This window comes from Myiozetetes cayanensis, unplaced genomic scaffold, assembly GCF_022539395.1.
Source record: "Myiozetetes cayanensis isolate MyiCay16 unplaced genomic scaffold, myiCay2020 scf9, whole genome shotgun sequence".
NCBI lineage: Eukaryota > Metazoa > Chordata > Aves > Passeriformes > Tyrannidae > Myiozetetes > Myiozetetes cayanensis.
In genome coordinates, this window is record NW_026088185.1 from 18,318,861 (window position 1) to 18,336,378 (window position 17,518).

Genomic DNA, 17,518 nt, shown 5'->3' on the forward strand with positions numbered 1-17,518 from the left:
TTGTCATCTGAAATCACAGCACTGAAAGCCAAACGACACTGAACAACTGTGCTGTTCTGCGCTGCTGACAAGAATGATTCAATGGCCCTGGCTAATGCCACCTGATTGGGTGCATTTCTCAGCAAGCACAAAGTTTGGGAAACAGGAGCTGGTGAGCCCCACTGGGATGTGCTGGAATATGCTGTATTTATTTTGAGATGAGATTTGCAGGTGTCAATGCAATTGACACAACTGGTCATATAGTACCAGCTGGAAAGACCCTGCCAGTTTCTGAAGCTGACCCTTTATTCCTGCTGGCACTGACTCCGCCTCTTGCTGTTCTGGGTACATCACTATTAGAGCCAAGGGGTTTGAGTCCTGCAAGGACCAGAGTACCTCTTGGAATGCATGGACCAGCTCTATGCCATAACACACTGTGAAGAGTGTGCTGTTATTCACAACAATGATTGAGCCTTCACCATTAGAGGGCTGCCTTTCTCCTGACCCAAAGGGGTAGTGTTTTGCCCCGTATCAGAGAGAACTGATGTACAAAACATTAAGTAGGACTTTCAAAGATGTTTCTGGAAGATGCTGTATTTGTTTTCGGGGACAGACATTACCTACCAATTGTATTTCTTTTGAGTGTCTTCTTTTGATATGCTGTCAGACTCAGTCAGCTATGGAAAGTTCCATGTGGCTTTTAACTCCCAATATAAACTTGGATGTTGTCCTAAGCCCAGGCACTGCTGGAACAGGGATTTGGGCTGAGAAGCTGCTAAGAAAGATGCAGCAAAGCAACATCAAGGACAGAAAGAGTTAAATGGCTGAAGAAAACTGAGAACAGATGATCATTTGAGATTTTTACTATTTAAGTCAGCATGAAGGGGAAAAATTGCAGCCACTATAAAGAGTCTAACAAACAGAAGCACAGAGGAAATTGCTGCAGCCAAGAAATGTACAGGGGAAAGGCAGTTTACCCACTGGTTTTGATGGAAGCCACAAAACTGCTTAGAAAAGGAACATAAGAGTGCTGCAAGAGCCAGAAATTGCAGGCTAAGTCCCAGATCCAGCAGGAACCGAACAAAGCGCAGGCTCACGGTCACAGGCCTTGGAGCAATTCTCAGCTCCAAGTCTCGAAGTGAGCTCTGTCCTCACCCAGACACCTGTGTGCACAGTTTTCCTCCATTGGCCTTCCCTCTGACTGCCTTCTCTTCAACTACCGCTTCTCTTCAATGACTATCGAAAGCTCACTGGGAAACACAAAATCTGCTGACTGGGGGCTGTATGCAAGATTTAGAGTTGTATTTTTTCAAACTAAAATATCAGAGGCAGTGGGTCTATTTCAATTATAAGGCTTCATTTTATGCAAGCCCATTTTGTCTGTTAGAATATAAAATGTAAGATTTGTAGAGGTTTTCTAGCTCGCTTCAGTTTAATCTTGGTTTTCCTCATTGCACTCTCCTTGGTAAAACTGGCTACTACCTCAGCCTATTCACAGAGACTTAGCTGGGAAAATGTGATCTGGAAAGCAGTGATTTCAAAGTCTGACCAGTGCAAAAGGCAGCCAGAATGCAAAGTTACACAGACATCTTTGAACAGTGATTCTTACTTGTTACAGTTGTTTCTTTTTATTCTTTTAATACACCACTCATCAACCTAACTCTGTCATAATGAGAAAGGGATATCAGAGAGCTTTTAAAATAATTACTGCAATATGGGTAACAGTTTAGAAAATCACATTCGGTTAAAAAAAAAAGCCCCCCAAAACCCCAAACCAAAACAGAGTTTAGTTTCTAGTTCCCTTAAAAGTTATGATTGCAAATTGTTTAGTGCAAAATGTTAGCAAAGCTGCTGAAACAGATGCAAATCCAACAACTTTTAAAACAGCAACACAATTTTAAAAGACTGCCTTGGTCAATACCAGTCATTCATGAAGAAGTCCAAGTACATCAGCCACAGAGGACCACATCTCCCTACCTCTTTAGTATTTTCTGTTCTTAGAGAACCCCCTGAATCAGTTTAAGAATTTTCTAATGGTTAACACCCACCAAAAATATTAAGATCGTTGCAGGGAATGATTTTATTTCTCCATTGTAAATACACAATAAAATTCTTTGTTACCTGTGAGATATTTCTGGCATGTTTAGAGATATCCCAAGGTGATCTGGACATGGTCCTGGGCATCCTGCTCTGGGTGGTCCCATTTGAGTAGGCGGCTTGGACAAGATAACCAGTGGATTCGCAGAGGAAGTGCCCACCACTCTTATATCATTAGTGCAGCTGTAACACAGCAGCAAGGTTTGGCATGTTGAAGTTTTTGGGGTGTTCAGCTGTGAAATATGAACCTGAAATTATAGCTGGAAATCCAGGTGCAGAGCATCTCCTGTGGTCACCCTGACCTTATTGTTCCCCAGAGCGCTCTATTTCTTCTAATATAGTCACATTGCTTTTAGAACCAGGGCAGTACACCTGGTTCTACTTCATTAAGTTTTGCCTTAATTTTCTTTGTGTAAGTGCACTGAAATTCAGTAGCATTACACTAGGGTGAAGTCACTTTTTTCTTTTTTTATGTCAGGTTCTAAACTAACTCCTTATTTATGCTGTCAGGTCTTTCCTGATCTGTTAGAGAGTCATCAACAGATTACAACCTAAATGCATAAATTAGGAATGTAATTTGTCAGTGGTTCCCTGTTTTGTTGTTGTTGCTTTTAAATAGCAATCCCACTACACCTCAGGAACTACAGTCAACTGCAAAACAATTGCAACCATTACTGACCCAGCTAAAAGTAGCTCAACAGCTACCTCTTGTAAAATGTTGCCATGTCCAGAGACCTACAGATAATACAGGCTCACAATACGCGCTACCATTACAACGTGACTTGTAGAGCATAGATAAATATAAAATAAATTATAAAGATCTTCAATTTAAGGCAGTTTAAAAACTATTTGTAGGGTGTAGTGTTTAACAAAAGCAAAACCAAATGACAGCTAAAATATTTATAACATTTTATGTATTTTTATATGCATGTTTTAGATCTATTATTTTATATATTTTTCTTTGTTTCTTACAGATCAAGATATTTGGTCTGATGCAGAGATATATACCTAGTTCTCCATAAGAGGATTCTGCTTTTCAAACAGTTACTAATTTGTTAAAAAAATAGGGAAAATGTGAGTATGCCTTGGTTTTAGTGGACAAGAACCTACCAGATCACATCTCTCATTCCCAACTAGGCATAAAAACCTGATTTTTATAGTGTAATAGGGAAACAGGACTCCATTTTTCTAAATCCTGGGTATTCTTTGTTGTAACTGCTGAACAGCTGCTCAGATTGCTGAATTTGCATTTCAGGGAGCATATCAGACTCACAGGAGGTAGAGAGGGAATAATCTGTTAGCTCACATTACTTCTACGAGTCTATTTCTATACAGTCTATTTTTCACTGTTTAACTTTGCCCTTTGCCATTCCACATTATTTTAGTAATGAAACTTATGTTATTTAGCCTAGGAAACCAATACTTAATCCAACAGACAGCAACACCATTAGAAAATTGGCCTGATTTAAGATACCTAAACATAAGTAAACCAAGCAGGTAGAAGAAAGCTTTACCTCTCTAGCACCCTTTGCTGAATGATGTAGAGTATAAAAAAGGCTTTTAGTGCCTACGGATGCAATGAAAAAATATTGCCAGAAAAATCTTGTGCATTTAAAATTATATAAATAGGCAGTTGGGGAGAGGTAAATATTCATATACATTTCTATGTATTCTTACAACATGACACATTCTGGTGTTTATTTCAGACTACATGCAATGAGTGTTACTTACATGGTGTCAAATTATTTCTTTGCTTCTTCTGATGTTTTATTACTTGTAAATTATTCAGCAAGATGTGTGCTGTACATTTGCTTTTTGCCTGCTGGAGAATTTTGCTATTTTGAAATTAGCCCTGTGTGACTCTTCTTTGGTGTTCCACCACCAACCATTTCATCTCTCTTTCCCTTTTCATTTGTACCGCAGAAACCCACCAAAGTCAAGGTGTTAGAACAACCTTACAACCCACTCTTCCATTCAAATATAGATGTAGAAGACTGGTTTGGTAGCCTAGCAGAGGACTTTCCTTGTACACTCTCCCCTATACACACACGTTTGAAAGGATCTATTGATCTATTCATTGGAAGGATGGGAAATATGCAACGCTGGGAAGATGGATATACAAAACATTATTTACTTCTAAAATTTTGTAGATGTCCTGTAATTGAAAAATAATTTGTTCTTACAAGCTAGATATGTACATTTGTATATGAATTATGCTCATTTAGAAATTATCTAGGTAGGTAGACAGATGAATTAGTAGTTCACTACATAAACTGAGGACACGGTCCCAAGTAAGGGCCCTTTATCAAAGCTCTTTTAAATAAATGTATTTGCTAAAAGATGAGGGAAAGAGATGTTTCCATTGTAAATTCAAGCCATGTTCATTTTTCTGAGAATCCAACCAAGTCTCTGTAGTATAATGCAGTGATTTCAGATCCTTCTTTTGACCACTTTGCCAGCTTAATGGAAAGAGCTCTGGTCTGAGCTACAGAGTAAATGAGAGTGAGAGTCTTCAAACTCCCCCAAGAACCTCTATTCCACCTCTGGCCTGCTTCCAGTATAGCATTAATTGTACAATTATAGCAGCATTATATATAGAAAATTAACATGAGTTCTTAAGCCATTCAACAATAGCTAAGCATAATTATTTACATTGCAGCCACAGAATTTCTGGGAGAAAAAAAACCACACAAAACCCTAGGCTTTTGGGAAAGGAAAATTGTAGCAATTACTGGCCTAGTAGCTTTCTTTAGAGTAATATTGATGTATTCAAAAGGAACAAATTTTGTTAGGTTTCCTTTGAACTGCAATACGAGCTCTAATGCTGCAATCAGTCTGCACGCACTCGCTTCAGAAAGCAGAAGGAACTGTCTGATGGCAATTACAGTTCTCACTGCCAGGGAGCCAGGTCACAATTAGCAATCTGGGACTTCACATCATATCTGGCAAAAAGACAGGCCTTATATGCTTGGGAAGACAAGCAAATATGCACTGCATTATATTGTAAGATAAAACTGGTACTTAATTAATGCCTACAGAATAATTGCATTCGCTATGACTGAGTAAAAACAGCAACAACTACTCACTGATATGGAGTGTTTACAGCAGGGAAACTAAACTCGATTCTTCCATAGTATGAAAAAAAGCCCCACACCTCTTCTTGAAAAATATGTAGAATAATTGAAGAGCCATGATGATGCAAAACAGTATAAAGAAATATAACACCCCTGAAACATAACATAGTCAGGTAAAAGTGAAATACATTTGAAGTGCAACTGAGAGAAGTGAACACACCAAGTTATTGCAGCAACATACCCACTGGCAGCAGTTACAACAAATTAATTACAGTCATTTTTTCCCAGAAATGGGAAATCCTGCTGTAATCAAAAACAACTATGGTTCTTTGGTTCAGCATTGTTAAACCCAGCACATGGAGGTCTCACCCCACTGCCCAGTGAAGCTGCACTCCTTTAGATAATCGAGAGCTGTGTTAGTGTTTAGTGATTGTCAGAGCTGTGCACATGGCAGGAGAGTGAATTACCTGAAAGAGACAGTCAGTAAGGGCCTGGTCTTCAGAGGATGCTCATGGCTGGACTGCGCAGCAAGGAACCGTAGAAAACTTCAAAGCAATGGAAATAAAGACTTTATCACTTACAGTCCAGTGGTAAGACTGGCCCTCTGCCCACAAGAACAAATGGAAGTGTTACCCTGCAGGAAACCTTCCCATAAGTAAAGGAAGAAGCTTAATTGAGATTAATGGCCTTTTTTGCTGAGGCCCACGGCAAGTCCTAGTAAGGCAATATGTTAAATAGTGAACGTAATTTATAATATGTGCAATCTTTAGGTGATATAAAGAGCACCAACCGAAATGACACAATGAGAAATGTCTTCTGTCTTTTCTCACTTTGCTTTTTAGAGACAGTTTCACCTGTCCAGTTTAAAGCTAGCATTTGAGTTTCTATTTTTTGGAAGGCCAGTACTCTTGCTTTATACACCAGCACAATCAAAACTCTTGACAATGTCAGACCAAGCAGACACTGCTTCAAACCAGCTTGCATTGTGGTCACAGATGTTAGGTTTCTGTACATCTAAATTAAAGTAATTGTATTTACATTTGTTGATTTTACTTGTAGTGACATTTTTTCTGGGCTTTATGATGTTAAACTTAGTTTTTCTCCATTTCCCACCACCTGCATTGATCTTACGTATTTTTTGCTCACACTGTCACGACGCAACACCTTTCCACATCAAACAAAGCCAACATTTTTCATAGAGTAGTTCCTGCCTCAAACCAACTGCTCTTAGATAAACCAGACTGCTGTCCTGCTAAAAGGTATATAATTTAAGGATTTCATATGATAGAGATTTAATCATTCATATAAATACACAATACACACACATACTTTCAAAGGTAAGGGAAAATAATTACTATTTCCTTCATGGTATAGTTTTTTAATGTTATATTTCAAGAATCTTTGCAGATGTCCTGAAAAGAGCTACACAAAACAGTCAATATCGTGCAAAACTTAGTTTTTTCTGATACACACTGAGTATGTAAATGCATGTACATGTTCTTCTCGTTTATATCAAGGAATATAAATACATTCACAAATACACATACAAAGTACACTTATCTGAAATAATTACATTCAGATGCTGAACAGATTATCTTATAAATAGCAGAAACAAATCAAAGTCTGTAATACTTTATCTTAGGATTTTTCTGTTATCATCATTACTGAACAATGCACCTTTTTTTCTCAGTAGATAGATCTATTAAAACAGAGAACCAGACCTTTTTTCTTTCTTTACCTGGTCTACTTAAAAACTTTTGCTTGCATCTTGTCTTCTAAACAAAATTTTTTATTTTGCTTTGTCCAGAAGTCTGATTCTTTCAAATGCCCTAATGAAACATAAATCCTTCCATGTTATGCAGTCATCCTTCCTTTTAACCTTTGCTTTCATGGAATGCTTGTGTCTTCTCATCTCTTCACTAGTTTAGTGGCTGTTCTTGAGCAAGCAGTACTCCCAGTTCATGTATCATCACCCTAAGCATAATTGTCACAGTATGCAAGTTATAAAACCCTGCTGAAGAAATACAGACAGGTGTAATTCTGTTGACCACAGTGAGCTGTATCTAACTACAAAACTTTTGTTTGGTCCTACCATTGTATTGAACAGTCTGTGCGTAACCTGAACATTCCTTAATACTCACACGATACAATCATCCATGAGTTTTAGTGCTTTACATTACGCCATTTGCATGCTACACTAAGCAACTTAATAAGTTTCTTTGCAGTATGTATTTTCTTCATGAATAGTTTGCTACATAAAATTTTTAACTTGGAAAGAAAAATGTTCTTAAGAAAACTCATGCTACATGAAGGATGCTCATCCTACTCTAAAGCAATCAAAATCAAATTCGTTACATACTGTAAAAATCAATGACAGTTCTATGGATAATGCATAAAGCACCAATTAATCAGAACTTGTCTATATAATGAAAAAAATTATACTTTTATGAATTCAAAATGTACTCTTATTTTTCAATATATTTGGTATACCAAAAAAAAATTTAAATATATTTTATCTCCCATAAGAGAATGACAGGTTACCCAAAATATGGTCTAGAATCCAAGATTTTTGATCACCTTTTTCATGTTATACACAGTACTAATATCTCAACAGTGCTGTTCAAACTGACCAAGGTTCTGTGCTTGTGGCTCTTCCTCAGTCTGTGTTGATATAAGCTCACATTCAATTCACAATTAAAATTAAATAGTAGCCTATTAAATAAAATAATAATAAAATTAAATAGTAGCCTATTAAAATTAAATAGCATTTGCCTTACCATTTTTAATGTGAGGGATAATGTTGTATGGCTTTTGTCTCATATTCTTAAGGAAACAAAAGGGCTCACAAAAATTATATGAGACAAATTAGTCAGTTTTAAGATCAACTTTTATTGAAAAATTAAAAGTGCATTGCATAACTTCTTTATAACTGTAACATTTCTTAAACCACAAAACAGAGATTCTGTTTAAAAAATCTCTTCATATTTGTCACCATTCAAAAAACAGAGTATGAGCTAAGTCAACAATGATTTTAAAATCCTGGGTTATTCCCAAGGCCCCTGGTTCCATTAGTCTGCTCTGAATGACGTAATTTAACTATCTTCTCTAAAACATACCTTTAATTACACAATCAGAATTTTTGTCATTCAAAATCAACAGCTGCTGTTGATTTTTATCCAATGGTCAGTCTCCAAATAAATTATGTGAGTTAATAAGCACCGCAGCTACATGTTCAGCTGAGATCTTTCCTATTGTTTATTTGATCTGAATTCACCCACACAAGGTTATGGTGATGTCCATGTGCTTTTAAAGGCAAAATTGCTACCTTAGAGTATATACTAAACCCTAGAAAAACAAAGTTACTCACCGGGATTGCAATGCTTTGAATTAGTCAATACTTCTGTATATCCATACATCCTGATCTCTCACAGTCAATACTGTATGGATTAAAAAGCAGGAAAATTCCAGGTAAACCTTAAACTGAGAAGCTGTAGCATATTACTCAGATGGAAATTACCTACTAAGAAGGAAACAGATGAGTTTTCTTACTGACTCTAACTGCTCTGTTCAAATCAGCTAACCAAGTCAGAAATTAATATGAGCCCAGTGCCTGCGGAACATGGTACATGTAACAGGAAAACTCCAGAATCTGATATTAGAATTAAAAGCTTTGCAAAAAATCTAATGGTGGTCATCTGTGTCAGGACACAACACTGCAGAAAGGCAAAATAAAATGCAGAGGGTAGGAAGATAAATTTAAGCCCCCTATCTTTGGAGAAAACACCTCTTCATTAACTATCTCACTTCCAAATAAGGCAGGAGGAGCTCCATTATTCCCAACTAGCTGCAAACCATCAACAGCAACAGGTAGAACCTCTGATTGTTGACCTTCAGAACACAAGATACTCCATTAAATGAAGAAGCAGAAATTTTAGTGAGTAAAACATTATATATGTAGTGAAGAGCTCTAGATCTGTTTCTGACTACGTCACAGAACTGTCCAAGGCCTTCTGTAGCTGCCTTTTGAATAAAGTAAAACTGTGACAGAGATCAGATTTCAGGCAGAAGTCTGTAAATCAAAATGTGACCTACTTCTTCTGTACTCTAAAAACAGCTATAATGAGAGATCATCTAGTGTTGCTGAATATCTGGTAGCTATAAAGAATGGCATTTACCATTATGGAAGATAGCACTGCTGAAGTCAATGTTCATGCTGACTACTTCTGTACTGCAGGCCTCAGGTCATACAGCATGGATGTTTACATCAAGAAATGTTAAGTACTGAATACAAAGGTCAGATAATAGGGTTATAATTGAGGAATATTGAGGTTAACGATCAAGAAGGTAAGAGACCAACTACACTGTCTTGAGGAAAATAATCTAATGAAAGAAATACTGTACCAGTAAGGTTACTAGGGTTTAATGACATAAAAGGAACAATGCAGATACTATTCTGAAAGTCATACTCATAAATCTAAAAGACAGTGACAAACTTATAGTAATTTTTAGATTCAACTGAATTTCAAGAAAAGATTTTGCAGAAGGTTACGGAAGAGGAATAAGCAATAGTCCTAAGAAAAGCTGGAAAGGCTGTGCTATACGACACAGCATTTACCGTAACAGCTTCTTCTCCCTGTGCTAACACTGCCAAAAACGCGAGACAGGATCCTCAGAGGACAACCAGTGGGACCTGCAGGATGGAAACCTCTCCTGGCTGTAGCTGTCCTTCCACAGGCCTGATGGGGCCAGAGAGGCTGTGAAAACTGCATAGCATGACTGCATTTCATTGAACATTTCTAAAATAATTCAATTTTGTTACTGAGGTGGAGGGGTGGGGAGAAAAAGCAATTAATTACTGACTTGCATAGATAATAGCCACAGAATCATGTATGAAAACACTTGAAATTAGCATATTCCATTTATCACCATGACAGTAACTCAGTAGACAGAGAATTATTGAATCTCCATTTTGTTCCACTACTCTGCTTCAAGTATAGACTTTTCCACTCGGTAGTATTGATTATCTAGTGATTAAAATTGAACAAGCTGCAGATGAATCTGGTGTCTATAATTTCAAAAGCCTAGCCAATTGGAATTGTTGGGACAAGCCAGCTGTATTCAAAGATACTGACATTATTTTGGGGGGGTTGTAAGTTCCAAACAGATAGTGAATTCCATTTCAATAAAAGAATGGTGCTGGCTAAAAGTCCCACAGAATTTGGTTAAAATGGTCATAGAGATCAGGCCTGAAATAAAAACAGGGGTCTTGGTTAGCAACCAATATTCACTAGAAAAGCATTCAGAACACTGACACTACAATACATAAAACTGAAAATTCTAATAATTCTAATAGATTTAAGGGATTTCATAATTTGACAGTCTATACACAATGTTAGAATTCCTTATCTTCAGTAAAATTATCTGTAAGTTATTTTAAGGGCACTAAGATTTAAACGAGTGTCAACTAATATTTTTGTATTTTTTCTTTGGCTCACAAAGACACTAAAATACCATAAACATTATTTAGAACTTCAATAATATATAAATAGGTTACATTACAAATGGAAGAAAATACAAGACAACTCTTCAGCATGGTAAATCTCTGCATATAAATAAGCAAATATTTCAGATACCTACAATTCAACAGTTATCTTGCTGTAAAACTATTACATTTAAATCCTTTTACACAAATTCATTTAACAATAATGTACACAATCTACACAAATTAACCTCTAAAAATACAGCAATAATATACCTGTTACAATGACTCTGCTACTGTTATCCCCTGATTTGACACTAAAGGGCAAATACAACTATCTTACTCAAAGGTGCTGTCAAGATTGCTCTTTTGTATGTGAGAAAAGCACCAACAATAAGATTTAATACTGTCATACATTTTCTTTAGCTCCTAAGAATCTACATTTTAGAAAGGTTTCTATATGTCTATTTCTGTCTGGCAGAAAAACCTGTAGCACATTATCCACATCAATAGTTGTTGAAGGAAAAGTTAATTCTCTTAAAGTGGAAAACATGCTGTGGCTTAGATCTAAGTTTATAACCACTTTTTATATATATATGTATGTATATATATAATTATATATATTTATTTATACTGTACATATATACTGTGCAGAGTTCTTAATTTACTATTTTAGTACTTGTTAATTTCCTGCTGTCTACAATAAATAAGACCAATGTAAGAGTCAATAGTACTTCAACTTCAAGATAATACATTTTCCCTCAATAATGTGATCTACCAATACACGTATATTTCAGTAGCCTACAGTTGTTTTGTTTAAGGATGTCTTAGGAGACTGGAATTCACAGAAAGAGGATTTCCTTAAAATGTGTTCTGCAGAACTGGGTTAAAAAAATAGCCAGTGCTGGAAAACAGTGAATTAGACAAATAAATAATGAAACCACTGTACTACAGCTCCTGCCCCAGTCTCTCTATTTCCTCAATGAGGAAGTCAATGTCAGACTTAGTTGCTGCTGGGTTGGAGATGACCATTCGGAAGAAGTTGACTTTATCGCCCTGAGGCTGATATCCAACCATGGTAGTACCTGACTCCATCATCAGTGCCTTGATTTTTGGTGCCACCTTTACCAATGAAAAAAAAAAAAAAAAAAAAGAGAGAGAAAGAGAGAAGAAAAATTTATTTTTTCTTTGTATGTCACGGCATTTCTTAACTTAGAAAAAATAAATTGACTGCCAAAAAAAGATACTAATTTTTATAAAAAATATCTGTAACAGAAGAAGCTTGATAAAGTAAACATGTAGGGTTGGATATTTAAAGGAAAATTGACAACAATAATATCCATCTTTTTGATAAGAGACTAATAACATCCTAGAGTATTCACTATTTTATCTATTAAATGTACACATCATTTCTTTATGCTAAAGATTTTGTCATGAAGAAATGCTTTCTGCCTCTGTATGAAAACCTACTCCAGACCTTTTTGAAGGTAATGGATATTATGAGTATTCTCAAAGGAATTTGTGTGGAGGGGACAACAATAGAAATTTTTAAATAGAAAAAAACCCAACAAGATCTATGTCATAAAGAATATTTTCTACTAACATAAGCCATGGAAATCCAGTTTTGCAGTACTGTGCATTTACCACAATCTCACTTCCTTGCTTTAAATTACAAGGAGTAATGTTCTGATAGTCTTAATACTTGGTATTTTCTAAGCTCAGTTTTTCCATCCAGGCCTTCTTTCTCCTGCTCTACTCTCTGCCAGCCAAGGTCAGATGTCTGGCTCTTTTACCGTTTTGTAGGAAACTTTATGATGTCCTTTAACATTTAACAGGGTCAAGTCAAACATTTTATCCCTCTTGCCACTTCATACCTTTTACCTCAATCTTCCTGTATTCTCTCTTTATTTTTGGAAACTTTTTTATTTAACATGCCATTGGGTTGACCCAGGAATTTCTGTTCTCTTCTGTTCTCTTTCCCCAGTGTGATACAGACATAAAATCCTCTACAAAACCTCCCAAGTTTGCCCATTCTTCTCCATTCCCTAACACACACTGCAATTACTTCTGATACCTATAAAATCACTCTTTTGTCTCCTGAATGTATTTCATTCCACTTCTGTCTGTCTAAAATACTACTACAAAATCAATGGGCTTTGCTTCCCTCAAGTCCTAAGTGATAGGATACTTTTCCTGGTGATGCTTCTATGATGCCTTTGCTTCCCTCTCTCACTTCTTTTAATACATTTATCCCGAAGTCCTCCAAAGGGTATTAATTTTCACTGAAACGCATTAATACATTGTCATTTAAAATCCAAATAAAGACCTGAGGAAGACTTAAAGGTTTCCATGTTCTTTACTTGTCCAAGCATTTTTAAATATCTACTCTTCTGTTTCTCTTGCTGGCATGCTGTCCTGTCCAAACAAGACTGCAGTATCTTTAGGCCTAGCTGCTTTTTGAAGATTTGTGACACTTGGGAGCACAGAAGTGATACAAACCAAAGAATACCTGAGCATGTTCTGTGTCTGGTTCTATAGAGAAAACATGACTTCAGCCTCAGTGTAAATAGGAGACAGAAGTGAACAATATCAAGGTTATAATGAGCAATGGAGAACTGACATATCAGCATTTGTAATATGTGCCCACAAACAGCTACATTATTTTTAATAAATAGAGTACTTTGGGTTGAAAGAGTAGGTTATATTTTTACATTTAACAAAAGACACATACCCTGTGTAACTTTTCTCTTCTCTCATCAGAGTCTGGCATGCCCCTGAGACTCGGGGGAATATACCAAAAACATACATTTGTGTGCTCCGGCTGCAAAAAGAACCAAACACATACCTCAATTAAAAAAGACAACAATACAGATCAATCCCACACTAAAGGCTTGTCAGCAGTGTATTTTAGCACAGACATGAAAGACAAAATACAGTATTGACTTTCCCAGTTCTGCATGTTAAACTGAAAGAAAAGGATTGCAGTTCTGCTGCTTGCATCTGCTGTCTTATATTCCCTATACATTGTCCTACTTACAATATTTAGGGTGTTAATGAAGTGTAAATGCTTTTCACATTCATGCAGTTTTATGAGGAACTATTTTCCAGGATCATAACAAAAGCAACTCAATTTTCCTTTTCTTAGCAATTGTAGAAATGAAGTCTATTCTATCAGCCAAGGGTTTATGTAGTGGCACTAGCAACAGAACATACAGCAAAAAGCAGATTCTCAGTTACGTATGTAATAATCTGGAACCTCGGCATGAGAAGACTGTATTAAGGTACTCTTCATACCCTAAACTGAGAAGTCCTTTGCAGAAGAGAAGAAAAGGATATAAAACTAGCATTTACGGTACAAAACCACATGCATGTAGCCAAAAAAATGCCCAGATGCCAATAGTCATGTAGTTCTTTAGGAAATAAGAGCAGTTTTGCATAGCTGGCTTGAAGAACAGCGAGAAGTGTGAAGACTGTTTTCTAAATTCCTCCCAGATTTGGCTCCTACATACATAAAAGAAAACTCACCTCCCCTTCAAAAACCATCTCAAATTCTTCTCTGTTTTTGATTTTAGTGTAGAGATATTCTGCCAGCTCCAGGCATTTGTTTATCTGATTTTCAAATCCTACTGTACCCTGTCCAAAAAAGAAAGGAGGTATTAATTATATGGTTGTTTTTTCTTCTCCAAAGCAATCACCTTTTCAGCCAGGCTTCACTTTTAAATATTTTCAGTCAGAAAACATTTAGCAGTATTATTTCTTGTAATTTAAAAATACAGTTAATCAACACCTCAAAAGTGGCTAAATGCGGCCTCCACGTGAGACTTATAAATTAAATAAATACATTTCTGGGTTTTGAGATAAACTTTTTTTATTTACCTTTGCTTTCCACATCAACCAGAATTTGAAAATGTCCACATGTCGCCCACACTGTATTGCCTTATCTCCAGTGTCATAGGAGACATCATACTGTTTGTCTGGCTGGAAGAGATAGCCTGCACACATTTGATTGCAGCCTTGAAGTATACCCTGTAATGAAAAACATGTACTTATATGACTTACATAGCACATGTACATAAGAAACTGTATACCTCAAAAATGTATTAAAAAGTATATATGCAGAGGAATTGTTAATTAATGGGCCATATTATAACATACTGACTTTGTTTTGTAAACTTGAGCCATAAAAATGATTTCATAACCCTAGGTGGTTCCCTTATATGTCCCTGAGTAGTCATATGCTTTTACACATCCACACACTCACACCTGCAAAAACATTATCAGATTTATTTGGATACTTCATTTGTGATATTAGCTTTGTGCACTTCAATTTGTAAGGCTGTATTCTTAACATTTAAATTTCTAATTTGTTAAATTACACACTAGAATACAGCTGTGGTCTCTCAGTGCAACAGATAGCTACACAAAATGAAATTAAAAAAAAATTAATTGAAGGTTTCAACTTTGTATATTGTCTAGCTTTATGACACTTAACACAAGTGATAAATATAAGTACAAATTATCTAAACCAGACATTTTTTTGCTTACAAATCAATATGGCTCACAGACCAATAGAAATCTGTGGATTACTGGTAAAAATCTCTGAAGGAAACACAGAGGAGCAAATTCCTGTGTTACACAGAAATCTTACACATATGACATTTCTGAAATGCTTTGCATCTCCTTTAGAGTTTATTGGTGTTTTTTGAAAGAAGCTCGAAGAACACCAGTTTGTCTGATAAATACAAAAGCACCTATCAAAGTTCTCATATAAGAACAAGAACTCTTGCCAAAATCCTGCAACAGCTAGCACGATAAGCATGCATGTCCCTAAACAAAGCCTACTGCTTCCCTCCTTCCCTTCCTCTATTGTGTATAGAACACAATAGATGTGTTTCATAGAGGGACGTAAGTGCTGCAGTCTTCACTTTGGAGATGGATCAACTGGAAGAGCAATGGCAGACGTAGGGCTGGAACTCACAACTCTTCCATGCCAGTTCTATACACAGGGACTACTTCTTCAGCTAAACTCTAGTAGTAGCAATTGCCAGAAATTAGTAAACCGTATAATTAGTCCTATCCACAGATAATATAAATTTCTTTTTAATCATCTAAGGAAAATACTTATTGCTTAAGAGAAAAAGGACACTGGTTTTGCTTTCATTGATGACAACAAAGAATCTAGATGAAACCCCCAAAAATATAGAGTCTTAATAAAAGCAGCATGCTTTCTTTTCAACAGAACTGAGAAACTTTTAAACCACTGTGTAAGGTAAAGAAGTTGCTTTTTATTTAAGAAGTTTAGACTGTTACCAAGTACTGAGACCAAAGGTGTATGTTCAGGATATCGTAGAAACAACGGGGTAGGTGTTCAGATGAAGTATATAAGCATGGTTCTATTGTTGCTATTAGAATATATAAAGACCCAACAGCTAAAATATGATTCATATTGCTTACAGTTTTAACCAAAAAAAGTCCCCAAAACCCAGGAAAGATAAAACAACTTACTAAACACAATGTAAATCCACACAATTATTCCTTCCAAATAAAATTTTGAAATTAAATGGATTTTGCAATACCCTCTTAAAAAGTAGGGCTTGGTATTTACTTTTTCTTCTTTTATTTATTTTTTTTTTAATGTTTAATTATTAAATATAAGGCAGACCTTCTCCCGGACAAGAATGGCAGAACATTGTAACAACACTCCCATCATCTTGTGTGGATTCCAAGTGACTGAGTTGGCTCTGCAAAAAAATTACACATTCAGATAGGTCTGGAATTCAGAAACTTAACCTGAAGCAGTCACCTTTGTTTTCTGCTTTCAGCTGGAAATATATGGAGTTTTGACCATGATGATATCAGTATGGAGGTTATTACTGTCTCAAGTGTCTTCTTTCCCAGCTATGCTGTCCAGGAAAGGAATTTTTTTTGCGTTAACATTGCAGTGTCAGACTTGTGACTAGTTTATATTATTACTAATATCAGCTAATTAGTATCAGATTAATTAGCTGATACAGTAACATCATCCCCAGAAGACTCAACTTCTAGAAATAGCACTAACAAAAATAACAAAACCAGTTTGATGTGTTCTATCAATTCAAGGTACTGATGGGGAAAGCGGTGGTGTCAGAGAATTATGACACTAGTATGGATTCTGGGAGAATACAGTTCTTCACTGAACAGCTGCTGGAAAAGTAGAAAGCAAATGAAAGACACTGCATGCCTACCTGCTTTCCCAGTTAGAGCCACAGCTCTAGTTTTTGAGCTCATGGACAGATGAAAGGCTTTAAAACTTTCCATCAGAATCCTACCATTCTGTATGTAAATCTTAAAACTTTTTACATGTAAACACAAATGAATGCACAAGATCCCCTAATTTACTAGTCAAACAGATGTTCTGTGTTTTTAACATACTGTCCTAGACAGTTTAATGATGATGCTAAAATAAATGTACCAACATTGCACATTCATTGACCTCTTCACCCTAAGTAATTAATTGCCAAATGTCCCCTTCATTCACTGCATTTGCCAGAGAAGCAAAGTGCATAATTGTATTTCACAGACTATTCATGTATTCTTGCAATGTGATTGAAAGAAAATGAAAAGGTATTTCCTCCTCTTCTACACCTTGCTCTCAGAGGACACAGATACAGCCACAGTTCCTCTGTTTTGAGCAACACAATGATATCTTCACCCCAGTATGAGGACTGCTAATTTCTAGATATGATTCCAACCTCTGTCTGTGCTAGGTTAAACTGCAGTACCCCTCAGTCAAAAGAACAGTGCGTGTTTTGCTGTGCTGTACCTGGGCAGCTCACCATCCCTCTAAAACCTAAAGTACCTGCAGTCCCGCCCTGTAAATCTGTGCTGCCGGCAGCTCACCACCCCTCTA

General features: G+C 36.3%; 1 protein-coding gene across 1 annotated transcript in view; it reads right to left on the reverse strand.

Moving 5' to 3' along the window:
- Positions 1–6,507: 6,507 nt before the first annotated feature.
- Positions 6,508–17,518, reverse strand: part of GAD1 (glutamate decarboxylase 1) — a 34,211-nt gene continuing 23,200 nt past the window's right edge. The window contains exons 13-17 of the mRNA XM_050340322.1: positions 16,292–16,370; positions 14,506–14,655; positions 14,155–14,262; positions 13,361–13,450; positions 6,508–11,751 (exon numbers count right to left, since the gene is read on the reverse strand). Coding sequence (XP_050196279.1) covers positions 11,578–11,751; positions 13,361–13,450; positions 14,155–14,262; positions 14,506–14,655; positions 16,292–16,370 — 601 coding nt within the window. The 3' untranslated portion in view covers positions 6,508–11,577. The remainder of the gene's footprint in view (positions 11,752–13,360; positions 13,451–14,154; positions 14,263–14,505; positions 14,656–16,291; positions 16,371–17,518) is intronic.